Source organism: Physeter macrocephalus, chromosome 19 (genome assembly GCF_002837175.3).
Source record: "Physeter macrocephalus isolate SW-GA chromosome 19, ASM283717v5, whole genome shotgun sequence".
Taxonomy (NCBI): Eukaryota; Metazoa; Chordata; class Mammalia; order Artiodactyla; family Physeteridae; genus Physeter; species Physeter macrocephalus.
Genome location: NC_041232.1, coordinates 49,912,176 through 49,936,497, shown reverse-complemented (window position 1 = coordinate 49,936,497; position 24,322 = coordinate 49,912,176). Strand labels below are relative to the sequence as shown.

General features: G+C 56.7%; 1 protein-coding gene across 13 annotated transcripts in view; it reads left to right on the top strand.

Moving 5' to 3' along the window:
• CELF4 (CUGBP Elav-like family member 4) overlaps positions 1–24,322 on the top strand; it is a 300,157-nt gene that overhangs the window by 264,695 nt on the left and 11,140 nt on the right. For 3 of the 13 annotated variants that reach the window (XM_024120653.2, XM_024120652.1, XM_024120650.1), the window contains exons 4-11: positions 6,025–6,150; positions 6,568–6,647; positions 7,079–7,222; positions 8,371–8,518; positions 10,299–10,448; positions 14,178–14,243; positions 16,111–16,194; positions 21,204–21,287. In XM_024120653.2, coding sequence (XP_023976421.1) covers positions 6,025–6,150; positions 6,568–6,647; positions 7,079–7,222; positions 8,371–8,518; positions 10,299–10,448; positions 14,178–14,243; positions 16,111–16,194; positions 21,204–21,287 — 882 coding nt within the window. Of the gene's footprint in view, positions 1–6,021; positions 6,151–6,567; positions 6,648–7,078; positions 7,223–8,370; positions 8,519–10,298; positions 10,449–14,177; positions 14,244–16,110; positions 16,195–21,203; positions 21,288–24,322 lie in introns of all 13 variants that reach the window. The other 10 variants (XM_024120658.2, XM_024120654.2, XM_024120651.2 and 7 more) reach the window with 8 other exon arrangements.

The window sequence follows — 24,322 nt, the reverse complement described above, 5'->3', positions numbered from 1 at the left end:
AGGCTCCGGACGCGCAGGCTCAGCGGCCATGGCTCACGGGCCCAGCCGCTCCGCGGCATGTGGGATCTTCCCAGACCGGGGCACGAACCCGCGTCCCCTGAATCGGCAGGTGGACTCTCAACCACTGCGCCACCAGGGAAGCCCTGGGCTCTCCTCTTAAAATGAAAATCCTTCCAGCCAGAGCCCCGTTCTTCCCAGACGTTCTAAGTGAACAAGAGAGAGGAGTCTGTCTCCCAACTGTTGGAGGGGCTGGAGGAAGCATGAGATTCTGGCAGCTAGACTCCTCTGCCTTTTCATCTGCACTTAAATCTTCCCGGAGGTGTCCCCCAATGCTAATAGGTTGGGAAACTGAAACTCAGAATTAGATTGAGGTTCTGGGAAAAAGAAGAATACTCTTGAGGTCAGAGGACTGGGAGATGTGTGTGTGTTGGTGGGGGGTACGGCAGGCAAGAGGGAGTTGGGAAAGCAAAGTCCAGCTCCCCCTGAACCCCCAGGCAGGGACCACTTGGGAGCAAGTGAAAAGAACAGCCAAAAAGGGCCCCCTCCCATCTCTCAGCCTTTGCTCAAATCCTGTTGTGGGTCTGGAGCCCCTGACCCTGACGCCAGGCCACCTCCTCCTGGAAGTCTTCAGAGTGTTGCCACTGTCCCCTTCCCCAACTGGCCCCTACAGACCTGCAGTCCAGAGCTATTGCCTGGCTGTCCTCTCTCATGGGGGGCTCCGTGGCAGAGGCTCTGGGGCCAAAGACTGGATTCTCCAGGGATCTGAGAGCCAAGCACCACCCCCCCACAAACACACACACACACTTACCCAAAGGGGAAAACCAGAAGGGCCCCCAAGACTCATCTCAGACTCTCTGATCAGCCAAGTCCCAGGCACACAGTAAGTGCTCAGTCAATGCTTGCTGAAGGAGTGACCAGAGGCGGCGTGCCAGGGGCTCTGGTCCATTCCCTCCTCAGGTGGTTGTAAACACGTGCACCTGACAGAACTTGGTACTTTTCCCATCCGTTATTTTATTGTCTTCCCCCACCCACCGCTCCTGGGGAGAGGGAGGAAGATAAACTGTGCCCACTCCCCCCGCAGTGAGAGCAGGACATCTGGGCACAGAGAGCTGAGTTGCCCGCTCTGGTTCAGGAAGTGCCAACCTTTTGGGGTGTCACACCCCTGCCTCCTGGAACCCCAGGTGCTCCCTCACCCCTGCAGACACAGGCACTCATAGCTTAAAAGAGCAGGAAGGCAGCAGCAAGGGGGGTCAGGATTAGGAATTCAAGAGACTCCAAGAACCCGGGTTTAGTCCCGTCCCGGCCCCAGCTGCCCCAACCTCCTCATCTAAAAAAGGTGGGAGCCTTGGTGTTTTCCAGGGTCCAGCCCAGCTCTGCCATTCTGCGGCCTTGTTACTGCTGGGGAGGGCACACCAGCTCTGGGGGCCACTCTGTCGCAGCCCTGCTGGCCTTTGTCTTGTTCTGGAACTTGTTTATTGTGGACGGCCTCTGTCCCCGTCCGGAAGTCAGCTCCAGCAAGCTGACTCACCTCTCTTGTTTCCTGCTGTCGAAGCAGGGCATGGAACAGTGTCTGGCACAGAGAAGTTGCTCAGCAAACAGTTGTGGAATCACTGCGGGAGCGTACGAGCCCCTTGATCGGCCCCTGGACCAGGAGGAGCCTATGTGAAAACCCAAGGGCAGGGGAGATTTGGGGTATTTGCCCATCACCCAGCAGGTCACTGGCGGAGCCCGTGACAGCCAAAGATTTCCCGTGCCAACCACTGGGCTCAGCCCAGGAAGTCAGAAGTTGAGCTTAATGGAGCTGCCTGCCTGCCCTAAGCTGGGCTCTGTCAAGCGGCAGATACTGGGCTGCAGACCAGCCTCCTACATCTCTGAGGGGAGACTGCTCCCATGCGGTCTCAGCGACCTCCCACTCAGGGATGTCTTCAGCCCATTTTCCCCCTGACCCTGAGGTCTGTCCTGGCTTCACCTGCCATCAAGGTGGCCTGCGTGGCCCAGTCCCAGCAATACCTGCCTGAACATCTCCTCAGAGAAGCAGCGACAGCCCCACAGCCCTAAAACGGGCTCAGGCTGAGGGTTCACGGGGGGGTAGTGAGAGCATCATAGCCCCACCATCAGCCAGGGACCCTGCGTCACGCAGGCAGGAGGGCTGGGGGCAGGGACTGCTCAGCCTGTCCCAGGAAATCGGGGTCTGTGTCCATGATGGAGCGGCTGGGAAGTGGCTGGGGAAATGGAGTCATTCTCTGAGACTCTCGCTAGGTTGGCATAAGATCCAAGACACCAGCCAAAATGGTGTCACTGGTCGTCTGACACAGCTTGGGGACGGAGCCTTGGGAAAGTGGCCAGGGGTGAGGAGGGCGTGGGGGGGTGGGGACACAAGGAGAGGTTGTCCATCTCAGCTGAGCAGCCACAGCCTGAGTCCAGTCCAACTTGTCACTTCAAGCGCTCCTCCCCCAGATGTGGATCCTCTGGCCTCTCCCTCTCTGTGACCTCTGTCCCCTCAAGTCAGGGCAGGGAGCTCCATTTCCTCTTCCTCCTGGATAGAGAACCCCAGGTCATGGTCATTGCTGTTGTTATTACTGCTGGCCAGGTTCTGTCCTGCAGCATCTCCTGGGAACCTATTGTCCACCACATGAGGAGGGCTGAGTTATTCCCATTTTAGAGACCGAAAAACCTAAGGGGGCGAATAGGTATGCAGCTGGAAGGCAGCAGAGCTGGGGTGTGAGCCAGTGGGCCTGGGCCGAAGGAGGAGATCCACCCTCAGACTCAGAGTCCTTCCACTCCCTGGTCTGAAAGACAAGCCTTAGAATCACTCACCCAGTACCAAAGCCACCTGGAAATAAAGAGGATCCTAGAAACAAATAAACCTTTGCGTCGGGTGGGGTCAATCCAGATCACCTAGAAGAAGTGAGTCTGGAGCCAGGTTTATTTGGTTTCTGGCAGCCTTCCAGAAAGGTAAGGCTAGCTGTAGTTTCCCTGGGGAAGTCCGGACAGGCAGGAAGAGGGGCAGCCTGGCCCCCTCCACATTGGGAAAGTCCTCAAACAGGAAGGGCTCAGGCCTAGAACGGAGAACTGAGAATTGGCAGTAAGGGGTGATTTCAGGGGGTGGAAGAAGGAATTAGAAAATACAAACAAACAAACAAACAAACAACAAAACCCTGGCAAAAGGGAAGTGGCTGGATAGAAAGGCACGTGGGGATGAATTTTAATGTAATCAGAAAGCTGTCATAATGAAACGAGAGGAATATATTCAGACGTCAGGAGACAGGCAGGAGCTGCTGTTCCAGCATCTAAATCAGGTTCGGTGCAGGACCGGCCTTCTCTTCCTTTCCTAGTTCCTTCCTGGGAGGAGATGTTTGATTTCAGCAGGAGGGTCAGGGATGAGCAGGGGGCAGGTTTTCACTTCTTTGTCTTCCTGGAAATCCCATTTAATTGGAGCCTTTAAAAGGGGCTGGGGGAGGGGAGCACCTGGCCGACCTGGGGAGTAGAATTTCAAGGCTCTACTGAAGGCTTCAAAACTCGATTCACTTCATGTAAATGCTGCTGTGCTTCTGGGAGTTAAACCTAAGCCCTCGGCCCTCTCGCCTCTGTCTCTGCCCTCTCCTTCTGCCTGGCTCTTCTCTCTGCTCTTTGTTTCTAGTTCTTTTTCCTCTGTCTCCGCCATTTCCCCTCCCTTTCTGCTCCGAACCCCATCTCCTCCTGTCCCTCCTCAGTTTCACCCCTTCCACTCCCTCTGTCTTCCTTCCTCTTAGTCTCCCAGTCTCTGCTTCCCCCAGCCCAGAGGTTGGAGTTGGGGATGCCTGGAGATGGAGTGGGGGCGTGCCCAGCCCTGCCAGCGCCTGAGCCGCCAGGCAGAGCACCCAGGCTAGGGCAGGCTCCGGGCCCAGAGCTTTGGCTGAAGCCCACCCATGTTGGAGGTCCAGGCTGGCGTGCCCTGACGCAGCATTGGTCACAGGAACTGACAATGATACCCCGTGGGCATGGAAGGGGCACCTCATCGCTGAGAGCTTGCCCAGTGCTGAGTGCTCCAAGCTGGGGGTACCAGCAGGGCGGTGGTCAGGCCTTCCTGAGGAGGAGGACTCTGTGGTGGCTTGTGAAGCAGGGCAGGGCCTGGAGGTTTCCTCTGCTTTCCTCCAGACCCCAGGTCAGCCCCTCATCTCTACGTGAACTCTCCTGGCAGTGTGAGTGACGGAGTGCTCTGGAGCAGGAGGAACCAACCACCCTGAATCCAGAAGGACATGGTCCTGGAGTGCGCTTGCGTTCTGTGGAAACCATGAACACATGGCCATTTGCAATTTTGGGGTGGGCATTTCTACAGCCTTGGCTGTGTGTGTGTCAGTTATTGAATAGTCAACAAGCATCTAGAGGGTGTCTGCCACCACGGGGACCCTGTTCCAGCAACTATGGCTGCCTAACACCTTAGCCCCAAACGGAGTGGTATAAAACAACCATTTATTATGCTCATGGATTCTGTGGGTCAGGAATTCAGACAGGGCACAGCTTGGAGGGACTGTCTCTGCTCCAGGATGTCTGGGTCTCAGCTGGAAGACTCACAGGCTGGGGCCTGGCATCGTCTCAGGACTCATTCACTCCATGTCTGGTGGCTGATGCTGGCTGTCAGCTGGAGGCCTGGGTTCCTTTCCGTGTGGACTCCCGGTATGAGCTAGTTGGGGGTTCTTCACAGCATGGTGGCTGGCTTCCACAGAGCAACCGTCCCCAAAAGAGAGAGCTGAGAGTGGAAGCTGATCCATTTTATGACCGAGCCTTTGAAGGCAGCTCCTGTCACTTCTGCCATTCTTTATTGGTTAGAGCAGTCACAGCCCCGCCCAGATTCAAGGGGAGGGAACTTAGACCCCACCTCCCTGGGAGGAGTGAAAGTCACACTGAAGTAAGAGCTTGTGGGATGGGAAATCTTTTTGCAGTCACAAGCTACTACAAATCCACACAGCCTAATGTGATCCCTGTCACCCTAAGCACACATCTGAGTGTCATCAACAAACCATTTGGTACTCAACACAAGCGTGGGGGGAGGCTGCCGAGGGAGCCCAGTCTTCAGAAACAGGCCCTCCAAAGTGCCCAGGGCTGAATTTCGCAGCATGAATAGGAAGGGGCAAGAGGAGGGAGCACCAGATGGAGGTAAGAACATGTGAGGCAGAAAGGAGGCATGCTCCTGGGACTGGCACAGGGCATTCATTCATTCATTCCATAGCTCAGTCCTGCGGGCCTACTATGTGCCTGCTACCACTCCTCCAGCAGAGGACTGGCCTCTTGCCTCAGGGAGCATAGATTGAGGGGTGGGGAGCTAGACAGAAACCCACTACTCAGGCAAAGCAGTAAATACTTGTCCTTTGAATTTTGGACCATGGGAAGGGCTGAGACAGAATAAAGAAGTGGAAGGAGGGGCTTTGATGAGAAAGCAATATTTAAACTGAGACCTAGCATTAGAGGATTCAACTTTGTGATGTGGAGGACACTCCAGGCAGCGAAAACAGCATATGCAAAGGCCCTGTGGCAGACTTGCCAGTTGTAAATTAATTTTGGCATCTGGGGGTGAACGTGGCTGAGGAAGATAGTTTGTGTCTAAGAGGAGGGAGGAAGAGAACGTAGGGCTGCCCATACGACCTGTGTGCCGGTAGGTGAGCGGCCAGACCAGTGGCCCTGCCCCTCAGTGTGAGGTCTGCTCTCTAGGCAGGAAAGGGCAGAGTCGCTGCAATCCTGCCGCCCCCGCCCCCCACCTGCTTAGACCCAACCCCTCCTACCTCCCCTCCCCCTCTGGCCTTGCCCTCCTCTCCCCCTAACCTCCTCACCCCGAGTCCTTCCTCCCTTTCTAGCGGTGCCCCACCCGCCTCCCTCTCTTTGTTTTCCCTCCCCCTCCTGCTGTGAGCCCCCTTCCGGCCCCCTACCCAGCTCCTACCCTTCCCCTCTGTAACCCTTCCACCTCCGGCCGTGCCCTCCCCCCCGGGCCCGACCCCGCGCAGCCGGGCCCCCGGCCCGGGTAAGCAGCTCCTAATTTTGTTCCAGAAGATAGAAAACTCTTCGTGGGCATGCTCAACAAGCAGCAGTCTGAGGATGATGTGCGCCGCCTCTTTGAGGCCTTCGGGAACATCGAGGAGTGTACCATCCTGCGCGGGCCAGACGGCAACAGCAAGGGTGCGTGGGGGCGGGGCGGGGAGTGGGTGGGCAGGGCGAGGCCGCGGGTCTCCTGCCAGCCTGACTGCAGAGTCCCGAGCCGCCTGGGGCTGGCCCCGTCGGGCAAGCGGCGTAAGGCCGCTTGGAAGGGGCGAGGCGCTTGGGCCTGCGGGCATGGAAAGGCCGCGATCTAAGTCGCGGGGGACGGGGCCACTTAAGGGTCCTTGGAAGACTCTGGCTGGTCCCGGTCTTTCTCCGCCTCGTTGTGTGGCTCCGAGTTTGTCGGTTCTCTTTCACTCTTTCTGTGTCTCACTCTGCTTTCTTCTGGGAGGCGCCCTCTCCCCTCGGCCCCTCCCGTGTCCCGTCTTTCAGTCCTCGCGCTTCTCTGACCTTCCTCTGGGCCCTGGCGCCGTGGCTCAGCCTCTCCCGTCCCCCCAGGGTGCGCCTTTGTGAAGTACTCCTCCCACGCCGAGGCGCAAGCCGCCATCAACGCGCTGCACGGCAGCCAGACCATGCCGGTGAGTGCGGCCGCCCCTGGGTAGTTGGGAGGTGGGGAGGGAACGGGGCAATGAGGGACAGAGACAGCGCGGCCACCCCAGGCATCCGCAGGGCCCCACCAGCCCTCGCACGCTGGGTCACAGGATGCCAAACGCTTGCGGGGCTCACAGCCTCCCCGTGAGACCGGAAGGCACTGCCAATATCCGCACTTCTAAGGCAAGGCTATTGAGGCCCAGAGATGTTAAGGAAGTGGCCCAGGGTCACCCAGATAGAAAAAGCCTGAGGTGGCAGGGGGAGGTTAAGACTCCAGACCCCTGGACAGAGGGTTGGTGCTTGTCACCGTGCCACCTACCCCGCCCCCATAGCACCCCGTGGAGAGGACTGGGTGGGCCCAGGCGGGGGAGCAGAGGGGGTTAGGGCTGGTGGGCCTCACGCACAGTCCTGGCTGCAGGGAGCCTCATCCAGTCTGGTGGTCAAGTTCGCCGACACCGACAAGGAGCGCACAATGCGGCGAATGCAGCAGATGGCTGGCCAGATGGGCATGTTCAACCCCATGGCCATCCCGTTCGGGGCCTACGGCGCCTACGCACAGGCAGTAAGTGAGGGCACAGCAGGGCGGGGCGGGGGCCGCAGTTCTTCGCAAATCCTAGGCAGCACTCACCGGAACAGGGAGAGAGGTTCAGTGTCCTGCTGACACCGCACCCCCCTCCCCACCCCGCCACCGCTCATGGAAGAGTGTCCTCAGGCCTTCTGGTTACTCCTGGCAGGGGTCCTCTGAGGTGCCCCCAGGCCCTCCTCCCCTACACCTCCTCTGTAGTCCTCTGAGGCCCCGGCTCAGGCCCCGGCCCATCAACTTCTTTCTTCCACACTGGGGCGGGCTCTGCCAGCATCTCCCCTCAGCTGCCTCTCAGACCTGTAACCCCACATGGGTGGCACTAAGCTAGGCCAGGGTTCTGCTTCTAAAAATGCAAGCTCCCCGGGCTTCCCTGGTGGCGCAGTGGTTGAGAGTCCGCCTGCCGATGCAGGGGACACGGGTTCGTGCCCCGGTTCGAGAAGATCCCACATGCCGCGGAGCGGCTGGGCCCGTGAGCTATGGCCGCTGAGCCTGCGCGTCCGGAGCCTGTGCTCCGCAACGGGAGAGGCCACAACAGTGAGAGGCCTGCGTACCGCAAAAAAAAAAAAAAGCAAGCTCCCCTCACTTCTTCAGCAGGGTCCAAACTTGGCCACTTTCAGCAACCTCCCCAGTCCCCACTCAGCTCTGGGAGAACCCTGGGGGTGCCTGAGGTTTTATTTGTGATTCTCCTGTAGCTTCTACCCTACAGACTCCCGGTTAGGACCATTTTGAACAGACATCCATGCCAACTTAGTTCTACAGAGGCTCATCCAACATGTCTCTAGAGCTTTGGATGTCACATCTCCATGAACGACAGGACTGACTGGCGCCAATGGAGCCAGTCCCCTTCTCCCACCTTCTACAACTTTAGGGTGCCAAGGACCTTACTATTACTTTTGAACACAGTTTTCTCTTGGGGGGCGGGAGGGGGGTGGTCTCTAACAGCCGCTGAGAGCCAGGACAGGTGTGGGGAAGGCATCAGGGCTCCCTGGGGGTGGGGGTCGGGAGATGTGTCTGAGCTCCCTGGGTTCAGGGCCTAGGAGGCTGGTCTCCGGGAGCTGAACCCTTTGGTGGGGAGGGTCGCCCCCCCCCGGAAGCGCATGATATTTTTTGCACTCCCTCTGCCCCAGCTGATGCAGCAGCAAGCGGCACTAATGGCCTCAGTCGCACAGGGTGGTTACCTGAACCCCATGGCTGCCTTCGCCGCCGCCCAGATGCAGCAGATGGCGGCCCTCAACATGAATGGCCTGGCGGCCGCACCCATGACCCCAACCTCAGGTAAGTGGGCAGGTACCAACACAGGGCCTGGCCTGGCAGGAAAGTAGCTGGACCTACATCGGTACCTTTTGTTTGGCCAATTTTGGCTACCAATGGACCATCCTGTGTCAAGAGCACATGGGGTCTGGGCCCAATGCAGGCCTTATCCTTGGGCAGTGTGTCTCAAAAATGTTCTAATTCCTGAGGACCCATGGGAAGATGGGATGCAGACCCCTTGATGTCTGTGATATGATTTCAGAGTGGTGAGAATTGCATTCAAATTGTTTAGCCATATCAGGAAGCAATTCATGTTGACCTCTGGTATAGATATCTGGAAAGAAATTGACGTGAACACATCTCCCTTTGAGGTTTGAGAGGGGAAGAGCCCTGCCCATCCTGTGACCCCTGGCCCAAGCACAAAAGGAACCCCATTTTTTCATTTCCCTTTAACCCAACCTAGACTCACTGACTTTTTTCAAGACAACTTCACAACAAGCAAGAGAGAACTGTAAGAGTTACTAAAGGACGGAGGGGTTGGAAACAGCTCTGCTTACAAAGCATGTTTTTAATTGGATCCTAGCTGTTATCCAGTTCAGTGATTCTCAACCAGGGCAATTTTGCCCCTCCCTCCCAAATATCTGGCAATGTCCTGGACATTTTTGGTTGTCACAGCTGAAGGGGGGCGGTGCTACTGTAATCTGGTAGGTAGGGACCAGGGATGCTACTAAACATCCTACGTTGCACAGGACAGCTCCCTACCAGAAATGTGTGGCTACAGATGCCAGTAGTTTCAAAGTTAAGAATCCCTGTCTAGCTCCAAGGCCTGAGTTCTCATTCACCAAGTTTCCTTCACTATCTGCACCCGGGCCATAGCAGCAGCCTTCCTGACATCCAGGAGCTATTCCTTTCCCAGCTAAAAGCTATAAAAAACTGTGCCATCTCTAGCCCCAACTTGAACACCACCCCAAAGCTCTGATCCCCAATCTAGGGACACTCCTGATGGCCCCAGGTCCTTATCCACGGAGACACCCTGCTTCCTACATGAAGAGGAAGGCCTTTCCAGCCCCTGGGGCCTCAGTACAATCACCATGCCATCCACACCTTGGTTTCCATCCACCTGGTGTAGGGAGGACATAGCATATTGTCATCTGACCCCAACTTTCCCCCTGCCACAATGAGCATTACCACTGTCTTAAGAGGAGGGGGCCAGGGTGTCTACTTTTCGTGTGAATAGGGCTGAGTCTGGACTCTGCAAAGGCCTTTCTCCCTCAATGAAAGGGAACACCACAGTTAAGACCTCCTCCACCTGAGTATCAAGACTCCCTCATAGGGAGGCAAATCAGCCCCTCAGTGATCCAGTTAAGATAGCAGAGAGCAGAGCCATAGCTTAGAAACCCCTTGGTGGCTAGACAAAGACCAGTCCATCCTGACTTACCTGGGGTGAGCACGAGTCACTGAAAAAGACTAAAGGAGGACCAACTGTGGTCAGAGTCAAGGGCACTTAGAGGTCTATGTGCTGCAGGTCCAAGGTCAAGCAGTCAGTGGTGAGAGAAGTCTTTGTGGGGTAGGTGAGGTTTGGACTCTGCTTTGAAGTATAGATATAGTTGTGATAAGTAGAGTCATTACATATAGGGAGATGATAACCCAAGGCCTGATTCACAGATAGGATTGAGTTGACGTGTGAGGTCCAAGTCTATCCCCAGGTCCTTGGAGCCAGCGGGGTGGAGCTGCATGGGTTGGCCTTCATCACCTTTGTTCTGTTTGCCTCCCCTTCTCCACCCATCTTCACCTCTGCAACCAGGTGGCAGCACCCCTCCGGGCATCACTGCACCAGCCGTGCCTAGCATCCCGTCCCCCATTGGGGTGAACGGCTTCACTGGCCTCCCCCCACAGGCCAATGGGCAACCTGCTGCAGAAGCTGTGTTTGCCAATGGCATTCACCCCTACCCAGGTAAGAACATCTGGTAGCTCTTCCTTCCCCATGCAACACACTCCTCATCCATTCTGTCCATGCCCTTGCTGTTATAACAGCAAGGAATGTGTGGCTCCCTGCCCTCTGTTCCTTGGTGGAACCCCAAATGTGATCAGGGAAAGCCAGCCTCCTGCCTTCCTTCAGGGAGCTCCTGATGGAAGACAAGAGATCCCTGGGGGTTTGTCAGTCTGATGGGTGAGAAAAAAACCCCATTCCTGGGGCTCCCTCAGGGGAAAGGAGAATAGATGAGTTGTCCAGCTCATCTAGAGAGAGGCTAATAACTGCAAATTACTTGAGAGTGAATTTGACCCAAAAGAAGTGAGGGGATAGAAGCTAAAAGAATACTCATATTTAGTATTAAATAGGAAAAGCCTCTTTGGGGAAGGAAGTGGAGGTATATAGATTGGCAATCTGGCTAGTACATACCAGTTCGGTCCCTTGGTGCATACGAAACCGCGGTCAGAACTTTGGACAGAGGACCAGAACTTTGGACAGTTCCTGGGTCCTACCTTCATGAATTCTGGCACAGAAGAAGATCCAGGAGGCCTGTTCCTGATTAACTTTGTTCCTCTAAAATTTAGCTGTTCTCCTGTGGTAAGAGTGTCCAGTTGACTTTAAGCAGCTCATCTCCCTGGTCTTGAGGACTCTGGAGCTGGGAAGCTGGGCCCAAAGCCCTAGAGTAGACTGGCAAGAGGCAGTGTGATAGCGATGAGGAGAAGGCTGTCCTTCTTCCTGGAGGGCAGGTGATGAGGTCACAGAGTCCCCATAAGTACTAGTAAGTGCCCAGTCTACGACAGATGAAAGGGGGGTGGCCCAGAAGGAGGGCAGGACATGGGCCTATCTCCTGGGAGGTCAAAATCCAGTCAGGAACATAATATGCATCGACAGAATAATGAGGCAATAAGGCAGAGTAGACTTTGATTAAGAGTGAGTGTTCTCTGATTTGAGATGCTTAAGGATTCCAATGAAGGGAGAGTTCTTTCATTCTGTAGGCTGAGGAAGCCCAGCAGAGCTTCCTGAGGAGGCGCTCAGATCAAACATTAAGTACGGATGAGCAAGGAGCACACCGCTCTGGAGGGGCTGTCCTGGCAGTGGCAGGGTGGGTAAGGAGGTTGGCCCAACTAGGGCAGAGGAGGTCAGCCTTGGGGGGCAAAGTAGTGCTTCCCACTCTGGCTGCCCATCAGAATCTACTGTGTGGCTTTGTAAAACCACAGAAGCCCAGAGATTCTGATTTCACTGTCTGGAGTGAGGCCCAGGCATCCATAGAATATAAAAGTTGTACCAGCAGCAGAGTACAAGTTCAGTGTGCCAGAGAGAAATAGAGGAGAATTTCCTGACTTTGAACTTGGAGTTGTTCATGATCCCATCTCAGTGCTTTTCCCACAACTCACCCCTCAGCGCATAGTGAAGAGACCAGAGAAGCCTAGAGAATGAAGTGACAGGGCCTGGAGGGGGATCTGGGGTGTTGTTTAATGGCGAAGGCTCCAGGCTGGGAGGGGCTTGGCAAGCTGGAGGTGGGAGAGAGCCCACCTTTCTCAGGTTCTTGGGCTCCTCCTCACTCAGGCTCATGGGCTGGGAGATACAGTCCCCAGCACATCTGGGTGGTTTCACCACCCCCTCCCTCGCCTGCCCACAAGCCCATCTGGGTCTGTGGATTTTGACAAACCTGTTCCTTCCCCACCCCTACCAGCATCTGTGAGCTATTTCCCTCGTGGAATTTGGAAATGTTTCTCTCCCCCATTTGTAACAATCTGTCACATCCCATAAACAATCCCCTGCCAGAGCAGGAGGGAGGGATGGAGGGAAGGGAAGGAAGAAAGTAGTACATTAAAAAAATTAATTTACCATCTTTAAATGCAGAGTTTGGAGCTGCTATAATGAGCGAGATCCTTCAAAGTGCTCATTCTTTGGCAGTTACTAATGAGGTCATTAAGCAGAGAAGTAGAGAGGGGTCTCAGAAATGCTTTTCTCCACTTCCTAGCCCCAGGTAGCATCTCTGCTCTCCCCTTTACTCATCGGGATCATGCTGGAAGCACACAGTGTGGCTTTTACCGCCACAGAACACCCCTGAAGGGGTGGCTCTCGCAAATGATAGGGACTGGTTATTTCTTGCCTATGTCACGGTATTTGCTAAGCACTTGCTGTGATCCTGGCACTGTGCTGGGGGAGCTGCCGTAGAAGCTGTGCAGGTTATATTTTGCACAGGGCACCAAAACTCTGCCCAGAGAAGAGACATCTTTTTTCTAATTGGCATAAAGGCATTCTGTGGTTGAGCAGCTGGGTAGCCCAAGAGGACAAGCAAGATGTGGCTCTCCCTCCAGGGAGCTCAGGCTGGTGGAGGAGTCCGGCAGAGGGGGGCAGGAGGCCACCTGCCAAACACCACCACTACTACTACCTCACCGCTGGGAGCTCCAGTGTCCACCGTGGGGGAAACAGAGGGAGAGGGTTTTGTCCTGGACAACCCCAGGCGGGAAGCAGCCTGCATCCTTACCCATCTTCGGCTCCCCATTCTGGGCCCAGCTCACCTGCTACCATCCACATGATCTCTAAGGACCTCTGCTCCAGGACTTTCCCTTGTTCCCCAGAGACCCAGGAGCTATTGTTCTAGTGTAATGTTACTGAGAGGTTCAGGGAAGAGAGCTCAGAAGGGAAATTTGGGAATTCTTCCTGGTCTGCAGGCCCCAAAGCCTGGCACTGCCATTTAGCTTTGCTGGCCTGGGTCACCAGGCCGATAAGCCTGGATGGTTTCCTTTCTGCCTCCCTGTGTTCTCCAGCTTGCCTCAAATATACTGAGGCTGGATCTGTCCCCACCCATCTCCCTGGGCCCCCCAAGGCCAGCCCTTGGTCACCAAAGGCAGTGACCGCCATTGGTCCATGCTGCAGCCGGGCTTTTGCCCACCACATCTGCAGACACGGCAAAGGCAACAGAAGTGGACCAAGAAGTCCAGCTTCTCTGGGTTGCTTGCCAGAGTAACAGCCCAAGGGCCCCCGCGCACTGGGCAGTAGATGTCCCAGGCATGAGATCAGGTGTTAGAAGGTCCTTGGTCTTCTTGTTCTTTGGTGTCTGTGGACACCGTGGGGCAGATCTGTTTGTGTGGTCAGTTCTACTAAGGGCATGCCCAGGAATGAAAGACCTCTGTGCCTCGTGCAAACTCCTTAAGAATTTGGGAGGGGGTCCCTCTATTTGAGTAGGCATGGGTGGCCCAGGAAGAATGGCAGGATGAGGCCTCCATGCCCTTTCTTTTGCCTAGCTGGGCTCTGCCCCTGAGTCCTGCTGGGGATAAGTGAGGAGGAAACCACCCTCCTGATAGCCTCTAGCTCCCTTGCCCGCTTTCCCACAACCCTTCTCCAGGGCCAGGTCCCTCAGGTGTCTCCCCACCCAGCCCCTCATGGTCAAGCCCCTCTCTGGTGTCTCCTTCCCTGCCCTTCCCAGCCTTCTGCATGAACCACACCTCTCTCCCCCGGCCCAAGCCAGCGGCAGCCTGCATCCCCCAGCCAGGGGAAACAGCTTTCCACCCTACCAAGGGCCCCAGGCTGAGGAAAGAGGAACCCCCATTCAGGGCTCCTGCCTCAGATGCCCTGCCCCAGGACAGAGACCGCGGTGACTGGGAAGGCAGTGCAGCTACAGCCTCATCCCCAGGGGTGTGGTGGGAGAGGAGCTGGTTTGGGTAGGCATCGCTGACCTCTGCCCCCTTGGCTCCCCTGCAGCGCAGAGCCCCACCGCCGCGGACCCCCTGCAGCAGGCCTACGCCGGAGTGCAGCAGTATGCAGGTCGTTAGTATCCACGCGTCCCCGCGGTGGTCCCCCGGCTGTATGCACCTCCCCGTGCCTGGGCACCGGTGCCCCCTACCCAGCCAGGCCTGGGCCTCACACTGTGAGGGAGGGGGGAGCAGGGCTGGCCAGGAGCTGTGGTAGAAGGAGGGAGTGTTATACTGACAGAGACCCCCCCCACCCCCGCCGGGCTCCCCTCCTCTCTGCAGGTGCCCCTTGGCCTTCAGGCAGAGCTTACCTAACCCTAACCCAACACGGCAGTGGTGGGTGGTCCAAACATGCGATGAGTTGGTGAGCCAGACTAAGCTTTAACCTTGCAGTGAAGTGACTCATCTTTGAGGCCAGATTCCCCTCCCCCGTGGTGCTGCCAGGGCTGGCTTGTCCAGGAGCACCGAGCCTCCCAGCAGCAATGGGGTGAGGCCGGAACTAGGTGTCACTGGCTCAGAAAGCACAGATGCCTGGGTTTGAGGGAAGGGAAGCAGTTTCCATCCCCCCCAGCCATACACAGGCAACAGGAGTGGGGCCCGAGCAAGGAGGACAGGGAACAAGGGAGGATAGGCAGCCAGAGGTAGGAAACAGGAGAGGCGAGCAGACGGCCTCGGGTCACTCAGTGGGAAGGTGATGAGCCACTGTAGGAAGCCCAAGGCCAGCTGTCAGCCACGCCTCCCCTGGGCTGGGCAACACACAACACACACACACACACACACACACACACACACACACACACACACACACACACACACACACACACACACACACACACCCAACAGTCCCCCCCAGCCATACACAGGCAACAGGAGTGGGGCCCGAGCAAGGAGGACAGGGAACAAGGGAGGATAGGCAGCCAGAGGTAGGAAACAGGAGAGGCGAGCAGACGGCCTCGGGTCACTCAGTGGGAAGGTGATGAGCCACCGTAGGAAGCCCAAGGCCAGCTGTCAGCCACGCTTCTGTCCCTCCCCCGGGCTGGGCAACACACAACACACACACACACACACACACACACACACACACACACACACACACACACACACACCCAACAGTCATCCCCGCCCAGCCAGTGTCCTGCTGTCTGGCCTGGTCAGGGCCCCTCCTTGCTGTGTTTAGCAGCCAGCAATGTCTCCCCTGAGGGTGATGGAGCTTCCTGGCACCATGGGGACCTGGATAAAGCGGGCTTCTCACATCTGGAGTCCAGGGGAAGCTCTCTCCTTCACCTGCTGAGCCCCCCTGAGCCCCTTTGGGAGCCAGGCCAGGCTGAGGAGGGTCTAGCCACTCCTGTCCCACCCCTGACCCTTTCCAGTTGAATATAGAAAGCATCAAATTTGTTCAACTCAGTCCTCTGCCCCTGGGAAACCACCCACTGGCAGGATCCCAGAGGCCAAGCTCACGCCTAGGGTGGCTCCCGTCTCCCACACAGGCGCCATCTGAGCGAGATTGAGGGTATGTGCCCGGAGTCAGTGGTGGCTCAGAGAAGGGGGGAAACCTTGTGGGTTCCAGGTGGTGTGGGGCGATCCTCTCCAGGGCATTCTGATGTTTTTGATTATCCGTTATCGTGGATTATCCACACGTGGGTTGTCCATTGCAGATTAAACTCGCCTCCCCCAGGCACACACCAGCGTGCGCGTGCACACACACACACACACACACACACACACACACACACCAGCGCACATACACATCTTCTAGTCTTCCCTTTGCCGCCTCTCCTTCATTACTGCTGAAAACTGTCTTTATCTTAAAAATGCATTTTTTCGCTGGTCTGCTTTTACTGCTCAACACTGAAATTTCTCTCTTTCTTCCTGCCTCTCTCCCTGTCTCTCTCTGTGTCACTGTCACCGTCTCTTGCTCTTGCCTCTTCTCTTTGGCCCTCCAGCAGCCGCCTACCCTGCTGCCTATGGTCAGATAAGCCAGGCCTTTCCTCAGCCACCTCCAATGATCCCCCAGCAACAGAGAGAAGGTGAGTCTGCCAGCGGGGCTCCTACACCTCTTCCCCCCTTCTCTCCCCAGAGAGGCTGCTCACCTGGGCCTTTGGCAGGGGTGTTCCGTTGGCAAGGTGACCACATCTGCATTGTGTTGAGGGTGAGAGGAGCTGCGGGATGGTGAGAGGCAGTGCTCTCCAGTCCAAGCGTGGAGGTGCATTGTCACGGGCAGCTCTGTAAACCCAGGTGGAGGGAGGTCAGGAAGGTGGGGTCCCGGAGGAGGCAGGGTCCAAGAATCTCCCCTCCCTCGATGGGCAGCGTTTGTCCAGTGGCAAGGGAGGGGAGAAATATGAATGGTCATGGCTGGGGTGGTGGGTGGGAGTGGGGATACCAGTTCATCAGCGACAGAGGTTGTACTTGCTAGGTGAGAAGGAGAGTCAGCTGGAGCTCCCAGGGCAGGACTCCATGGGCAGGTGAGGGGATGGGGTGCCCCAGTGTAGGCCTAGTGAAAGGAGGGGATCCTGGAAAGCCACATCCGGAGGCCCTGGTGTGGACAGGGCAGCAAGGCCAATGGGCCTCGGGAGGCTGGAACCTCGTAAAGAATCTGAGTCCTCCCATTCCAGAGTCCGGAGCCCCGCAGGGGCCGGATAACAGATCCACGCTCGGGGATGCAGGGATGCTCACAGAGCTCAGTTTGATGGGATCCTGCCTCTCCACCCCGTGAAAAGGGTCAGCCTGCCAGTGAGGCCACCACACCTGCCCATGTAGCCCACGTGGCCAGAGGGTTCCAGTGGTTTCCATATCGCTGGCTCGTAGCCCCTGCGGCAGACGCTCCCAGAGCTGTGGGATGCGGGCTAGTCCTGGAAAGGACCCCGGGGTCTGCTGGTCCAAAGCCCTGTGGGCAGACAGGCCCCGAACAGGCCCCAGAGCCTGGATGGTTGAAAGGCTGGTCTTTGAAGCAAACCCTTCTGGGTCTGACTCCTAGCTCAGCCCTCCTCTCTCAGCCTTGGTGTCCTCACCTGTAAAATGAGGACAGTGATATCACTCCCTAGAGGGCTGTGAGGATCAGACTAGCTCAAGTCTGCCTTCCAAACTCCAGCAGTCGCCTGCGGACTTCTCACCATGCCCTCCCCTCACCAGTTTGTCGCCCTCTCCAAAGTTGTACGTGAGGCATTATCTTAGTTCACATGTACCGGGCAGCTCCCGAGACCTGCGTCATCACCCCCGTGGGCCCATGAGGATGAAGCTGCAGGAACCCAGAGGGTGCACGGTGAGGCCCCCTGCTCACTCCTGCAGCCATGCTGCAGCTGCTGCGGCTCCCAGTCACGCCTGGGCCCATGGGTGAAGTGGGGGTGGACGATGGCCCATCGGCCTGCCTCTGCCAGATGGTCCCCTCACTGGGCTGTGGTCCTGGAGCCTGCCCTGCCCCCGCCCTCCTCCCTCCATTGATGCCCTCCAGCACCACATCAGTCGGGTCAGGGCCACAGGCGGTGGGTCCAAGAGTCCAGCATTGCCTGTCCCAGGCCCAGAGCAGAGAGCTGTGCCCAATGGGGGCACTTACTGCTTTTGTCACCCCACTGGCTTCAGGCTGACCTGCCCTCACCTCGTAGTCAGTGCTCTGTATCACTCTGGCCTGTGGCTCAGAGGTCGCTAAACCCTGCTACACACACACACACACACACACACACACACACACACACACACACACAGCTGCAGGTCAGTGCTGCTCTGACCAACACATGTGACAGCCTCTACCACTGGCCTTAAACACAGTCCGTCCCCCCATCTGCTCCCTGCCCCACCCCCTACCTCATACTTTGTACCAACCCATGAGTCTAGCTCTGAACTCTTTCACGTACCTTCTCTCCATCTCCGTGCAGCTTCAGCTACCCCCACCCCCATGCCCTGCTCCCTAGAGCAGACCCCGTGTGGCCAGTCCCCACTCCAGCCTCCCGTCGGGCAGGAGGCTCTCCCACTGCCCGACTTCGGTGTGCTGCGGGAGCAGGGCATGGGGGGCAGTGAGATGGGAACCTAGGTCCCTACAGAAGCACGCTGCATATAAGGGCGAGCTCATGGTGCTGGAAGCGGGGTCTTCGGGGAAACCTTTGGGGTCCTGAAGGATGAGGACTCCCCTCCAGCACGTAGAGATGGGGAGACAGGCATCTGAGGCAGGGAGGACAGCAGGAGCAAAGGCATGGCTGCTGCAAAGTCTGAGGTGAGCCTGGAAATGGGGTGGAGACACCAGACCAAAGCCATGTCCAGTATTGCATGAGGCACGAACAAGAAGCCTGTGCCCCTCCAGCCATGACAGTAGTTAGCCTCTGTCCACCGTGGTCACCTCCCCTTGTGTCATGCCATTGAAATACCAGGACACACTGGTTGCTGGGCAGGACCCTCCTTCCAGCTCCCTTGTCTTTGAGCTGAGCCTGAAAACAGATGCCTGAAGGCCCTGAGGCTGTCTGCCCACAGACCAGCCCAGGTTACTGTGCCAGGGGCTGCAGTGTGGTCCAGGGCACTCACTTTCTGTCTCTGGAGCTCCGTTTCACCATTTGTCAGAAGGCTGGCTTGGACCAGATTGATCTCCAAAGTCCTGCGGTCATGCCTTCTGGATGCTCTGTAATCTGGGAATTAGGGTTCCGGGGTAGCCCCAGTAAGACAGTGTGTAGGCTCACTGTTGAGGGGTGAGGGGCAGGGGGCTGGGAGAGCCGACCCTGTGGGGCTCAGCCACACACCACGTTGATGGACTGAGCCCAGAGGCTCTACCCTCGAAGGCTCCTTGTCTCTTTAAGGAGAACAGAAATAACATCCACACAAAGCAGCTTGCAGAGCTTGAACTTGTAGGGAGGGCCCCAAGTTCAAGGCGGGTGTCAAAGTAGGTTGGAGGGGTGGGGGAAGTCTGGAAGAGTTGGGATGGGAGAGGGAGGGAGGCACGTGCTGGGGGAGGGGAGTAGGAGGACGGGTCGGGGCGGGGGGAGGGGGGAGGCAAATGCCCCTGCCCCTAGAGAGCACCCCCTTCTGGCTGGAGAGAAAGCTTCCCAGACCTACCCGAGAAAGAGCCTCAGACTGCAGAATATGGGCCATGGACTCAGGGAGCCCCAGGAAGGGAGAGGGGGTGGGGAGGATCTGGGTGGGACCCTGGAGGAGGTGTGGATTAGATGAGGCCTTCAAGCTGGTTCCTGCTGCAAGGGGACTCACATCTAGCTGGGGACCATCAAGGGACACATTCACAGAGTGTGAACCAGTGAGAACGTGCCATGGTTGGAGGGGAGGGGGTGGGGGCAGGGCCACCCGAGCTTGGGGAATCCGGCCCTGGGACCCCTGGCAGTGGGTGAAGGAGCTCGCTTGCGCCGGTTCTGAAAGCGCCGTCAGCTGGCAGAGCCAGCAGTCCAGGGAGGGGAAGCCGGAGGCCGGTGGGTGGGCAGATGGTGCAGGGCAGGGACCAGGGCCGAGGAGGTTCAGAGGGAGGCTTTGGTGGTCAGAGGACTCTTAGCTATCAGCTGTGAACCTCAAGGGGGTGCAGATAGATGGAGGAAGGAAGTTAGGAGAGCGGGAGGGGAGAGGAGAGGAAGAAAAGGGCGGAGAGATTCCAGAGCTGATGATTTGCTCCAGAACCAGGTTATCTGGCAGCCTCACGCGTCCCAGAGAACCAGGGTGCTGGCTGTGAAAGCCACACAGCAGCCCACGTCGGTGCCTTACAGTCTTCACTTTTAAGCTCCTGCCTAGTTTCTACCAGCCTCTGATCAGAACCTCGTTCTTATCCAACTCTTAGCAAGTGCAGCTGTTTCCTCTGCATGTCCTCCATAGGCTGGAAACAAACGTTGAAATGTCCACACTTTAAAAGGTTACGTTATCTGTGGCATACTCTATTTTAGATGGCAGGAAAAAAACGAAGGAGCTTGGAGAGATTTCCCATTCAAAGAGTTAAAATTGAGCGTTTTGGTCATTTACAAAGAAACATGTGAATCTTTAGCTATCTGCAAATTTCAGAAATCCAAAGACCTCAGCGGGGTTCAGGGTTTCTGGGGCACTGAGATGAATGATAGGTAGGTAGAGAGAGAGGAGGGCACAGACTGTGGAGGCAGACAGCCTGGGTCTGCGTTCATATCCTGGCTCCACTGCCTACTAGCTATGTGACTTGGCAGGTGACTTAACTTCTCTGGCCTCAGTTTTCTTTCCTGTGAAGTGGGAATGACAACAGCCTCAGGGCTGCTGGAAGGATTAAGTGAATCAACATTCATGTAAAGTGTGTAGAGCAGCCTGGCATGTAATTCATGCTCCAGAAGTGGCAGGGCTGTTACTGCTGTAATGAAACGGGAAGCCTTTTACACCGTAAGGCTCGTGGTACCCTGGCTTGTGGGTATCCCGTCACGGAGCCTTGCAGTGAAGCACCTTCTGCTCACCTAGCTTGCTGGAGGAGGTGGGATCAATCTTGGTTTCCACCTCCAAGATCAGGGCTGACTTTAAGGTTCGGGGCAGCAGAGGGTAGGGCCGTTGGGGACCAGATGGGAAGCAGGGGCTGCTGGCCACGAGGAGGATGGGGATTCCAGGCCCCAGAGTCCTGCCTCTGGGGGCTGAAGTGAGGCTTCCAGAGGCCCCAGCACCACAGGCACGGCCGCCCCAGGGCAGTTCCCTCCGACGTCCCCTGAGCAGGGGCCCGGCAGGTCTCCCTACCCCTGCCTCTTCTCAGCATCTCCCCTCCATGACTGATCAGGCCTTGGCACGTTCACCCCATTCACTGGTTGACTCCACCCCTGGAACCCTAGAGTTGCAAGGCACCCTGTTATGGATCCATTTTGCAGAAAAGGTCACTGAGGCGCAGAGAGGTTCAGTGACTTGCCCAAGGGCAGAGCGGAGACCAGAGTTCAGACCCGGGGCTCAGCAGCGCCCCCCTTTTCCGTGGCCACTTTTGGATCTTGAATGAGATTCCCCCTCCTAACCTCGCCCCCACCCCTCCCTGCTGCCGCTGCCTAACTCGCTCACCTCTCCTCTGTCTCTCTCTTCCCCCACCCCGCCATCCCTCCTCCCCCGCCCCCCCCCCTCACCGCAGGGCCCGAGGGCTGTAACCTGTTCATCTACCATCTGCCCCAGGAGTTTGGGGACGCTGAGCTGATGCAGATGTTCCTCCCTTTCGGTAATGTCATCTCCTCGAAAGTGTTTGTGGATCGGGCGACTAACCAAAGTAAATGCTTTGGTGGGTAAAGATAACAAACCAACTTCACCTAGGACAGGGTGGTGCTCGCACCAATTTACCGGTGTCCAACTGCTTTTAACCTGCTCCTTCACATCGGCCCCCCCACCCCGCAGTGCTTCCTGTGCCCAGCCTCCAGCCTCCACCTCTCACCCCTCTTCTCTCTTCTGTTCTTTTGGCTTCTTGGCTTTCTCTGCCCACCCCCCCGCCCCATCCAGCCCCCCTACCCCCTATCCCGGTCCAAGAGATAGTCTCTCCTCCCAGGCAAAAAGTTCCATTCCCACCGACTGAGAAGGGGAAGGGACCTACCTTGGGCAGGGGTGGAAGGGCAGGTAGCAGGGCCTGGCGACACCCATTCTCCCAGTGCCCCTCTCCTCTCAAGTTCACAGTGGCCCCGGGGTAAAAGCCAAGCATGATCCTTGGGGTGGGAGGTCCGCCCAGCCGAGGCCCCCACCCCGCCGGCCTCTTGGCCTCCTCTGTCCACCTCTCTGTCCTGCCCCTGCCCCCGTTCTCTGTCTACCCTGCTCTTTGCTCCCCTCTTGCCATCCAATGAACCCTCCTCCCCCTACCCACCCCCTCAGGCCACCAGAGCCAAATTGTTGAGGAATCAGGAAGAGGAAACTGGTTCCTGCCCTCAGGAAGCCTCAGGTCTGAGCTTAGATGAAAATCACATCTATTCAACAGCAGTGAAATCTGCGAGGCACCAAGTAATGGAGGAAGGAGAAAGGCAGGTGGATGCAAATAGACAAAAAGGAAGGGGAGGAAATTCCAGGCAGGGGGAATAGAATGGATGAGGGCGTGGGGGGCTGGCATGAGAAGAGTCAAAGGTCAGTGAATGAGGAAGCAGGAAGCTTTGGGGAGGAAGGAGGGTTCAGGGGAGACCAGCTGTGAGGGCGGGCCTGTGCTGGGGAGGGTTTCAACCATTCAGGTGAAGATGCTTCATGTGGTGTGGTAGGCAGTGGAAGATGGTGGGAGTAACAGGATGAAGATACTTCTGGGAAATTCTCCTGGGCAGGGTGTTAGATAGGAGACGAAGGACTTGGAGGGCTCTAGGAGTATGGTTGTCATATAAAACACAGGATGCCCGGTTAAATCAGAATTTTGGATAAACAATGGATACATTTTTAGCATACGTATATCCCAAATATTACGTGTAATATGTCCCATGCAAGATTGGGGATATACTAAAAAAGTAATTCATTGTTTATCTGAAATTCCAATTCAACTGGGCATCCTAAGTTTCAATTTGCTTCCAACCTCCTGGAAACCCACCTTATCCCCACACCTCTCCTCTCCACTCCTCCTTAGCCCCTCGCCCACCTCTTCTGCCTCCATGGGAGCTTCTTTCTGGGGCCAGACCCACTCATGATTCCCCAAGGATTAAGGAGTCCAGTCCCCAGAGCTGAGTCAGCCAGAAGCTCAGAATCTCCAGGTTGACCCCCAGATTCTGGGGCTGTGAGGACAGAATAGGATCCTGCTTTGGCCAGGGAACCTGGGTCCCCCCCTTGGGAGTGGGGAAGGGGAGAAGGTACAAAAACGCAGAAGCGCCAGGAAGCACATGTTAAGGAGATTCCAGTTTGGAGACCAGCTTTCCAGGACCAGGAAGGGCTTCAGGGTGGAGAGCATGTTCCCCAAGGCAGTCAAGGTTTTTGCACATTGTCCTTTCCCCTCTGGCAGCTGCCAGAGGGAAAATCTGGCATTTCAGTGGCACAGAGTTGCCCCAGCAGCTCATTTCTCTGGGGGATGGGAAAACAAGGCAAAAGGAAAAGACCAGGTTGCACCCCTCCACTGTTTGACTGGCGTTTCTTCGGACGACTTACATTATGCATGTAAAAACGACAAACTGGAGATCAGCTGCCTCTGCTCTCGAAGTAAGCCTCAGATGTTCCATAAATCAGAAGAAAACTGTGAAGAGCCCAGAACATGCTGGGCCCCCGGGCTGGAGTGCGTTTGACTCCCTGGAGTCAGTCCCGGATTACCCTTGCCATTAGCTCATTCAAGTTCTCCAGCAAAGACTTTCGCCCCGCTGCTTCTGGGAGTCCACCCCCATCTACCTCTACTCTGGCTCTTTCCTCTCTTCCTGAACAAACGTCTAGCTCTGAACATCCACTGGCCTTGAGAAAGGACAGGCTCCCGCCAAGCTGGCTGGCCCAGTGGCTCCTCCTTCAGCCTCTTGGGTTCCCTCCCTCGCTCTGGCAGCCGAGCCCGTGCAGCTCTCCCCAGCATGCACTCATGGGCAAGTTTACTCTCTGGGCCTCAGTGTCCTTATTTGTGGAATGGGGATTTCAGCAGTCAGCTCTCAGCAGTGCTGTGAAGGTCACACGAGATGGTCCATGTGAGGGACCTGGCCAGAGCGGACCCTCAGGAGGTGCTAGGGTCCCCTTTATTCCCCAAAGGAAGGGCCATTTTTCTGCACACGTGGTCCTCTGTTAAAGTGAACTCCTTAAAGGCCCCGCTTGCTCTTTATAAGCATAAACAGAATCTTTCAGAGGCCGTCGTGAACATATGTGCCGCACAGATGGTTTCTGCGTTGGAAGACGGGCTGGAGGGCCACCAGGAGGGCATCCTACCTGCACAGCCTCCCACGGTCTGGAAGGCAGGAACCTTCTCGGGAGTGGAAGGAATGGGGCAGGGGGCTCTGGGAGAAGGGACACAGCCCTGGAAACCGTGAACATGGGAGATGGTGCCTAGAGCCTTGCCGAGGTGGGGCCAGCAGGGGAGCTGCTCCTTGCCCAGACTGCTAGCCAGTTAACAAAACTAGTTCGGGAAGAAAAGTTCCTTGAGCCCAGAATCCTTCCCAACCCCCAGGCTTCCAGAAACTCAACCTGAAGGCTGGGCTTCTTCCCTCCTCCAGGACCCTCTCTCCCTTTACACCTCCACCCTAGACAGCATCTCCAGCCGGTTTTATCTTTCTCCCATCTCTTCCCCACTTTGCGCGTATTTGTTCTTTTGTGGGGGGGAACTGTCACCCACAGTTC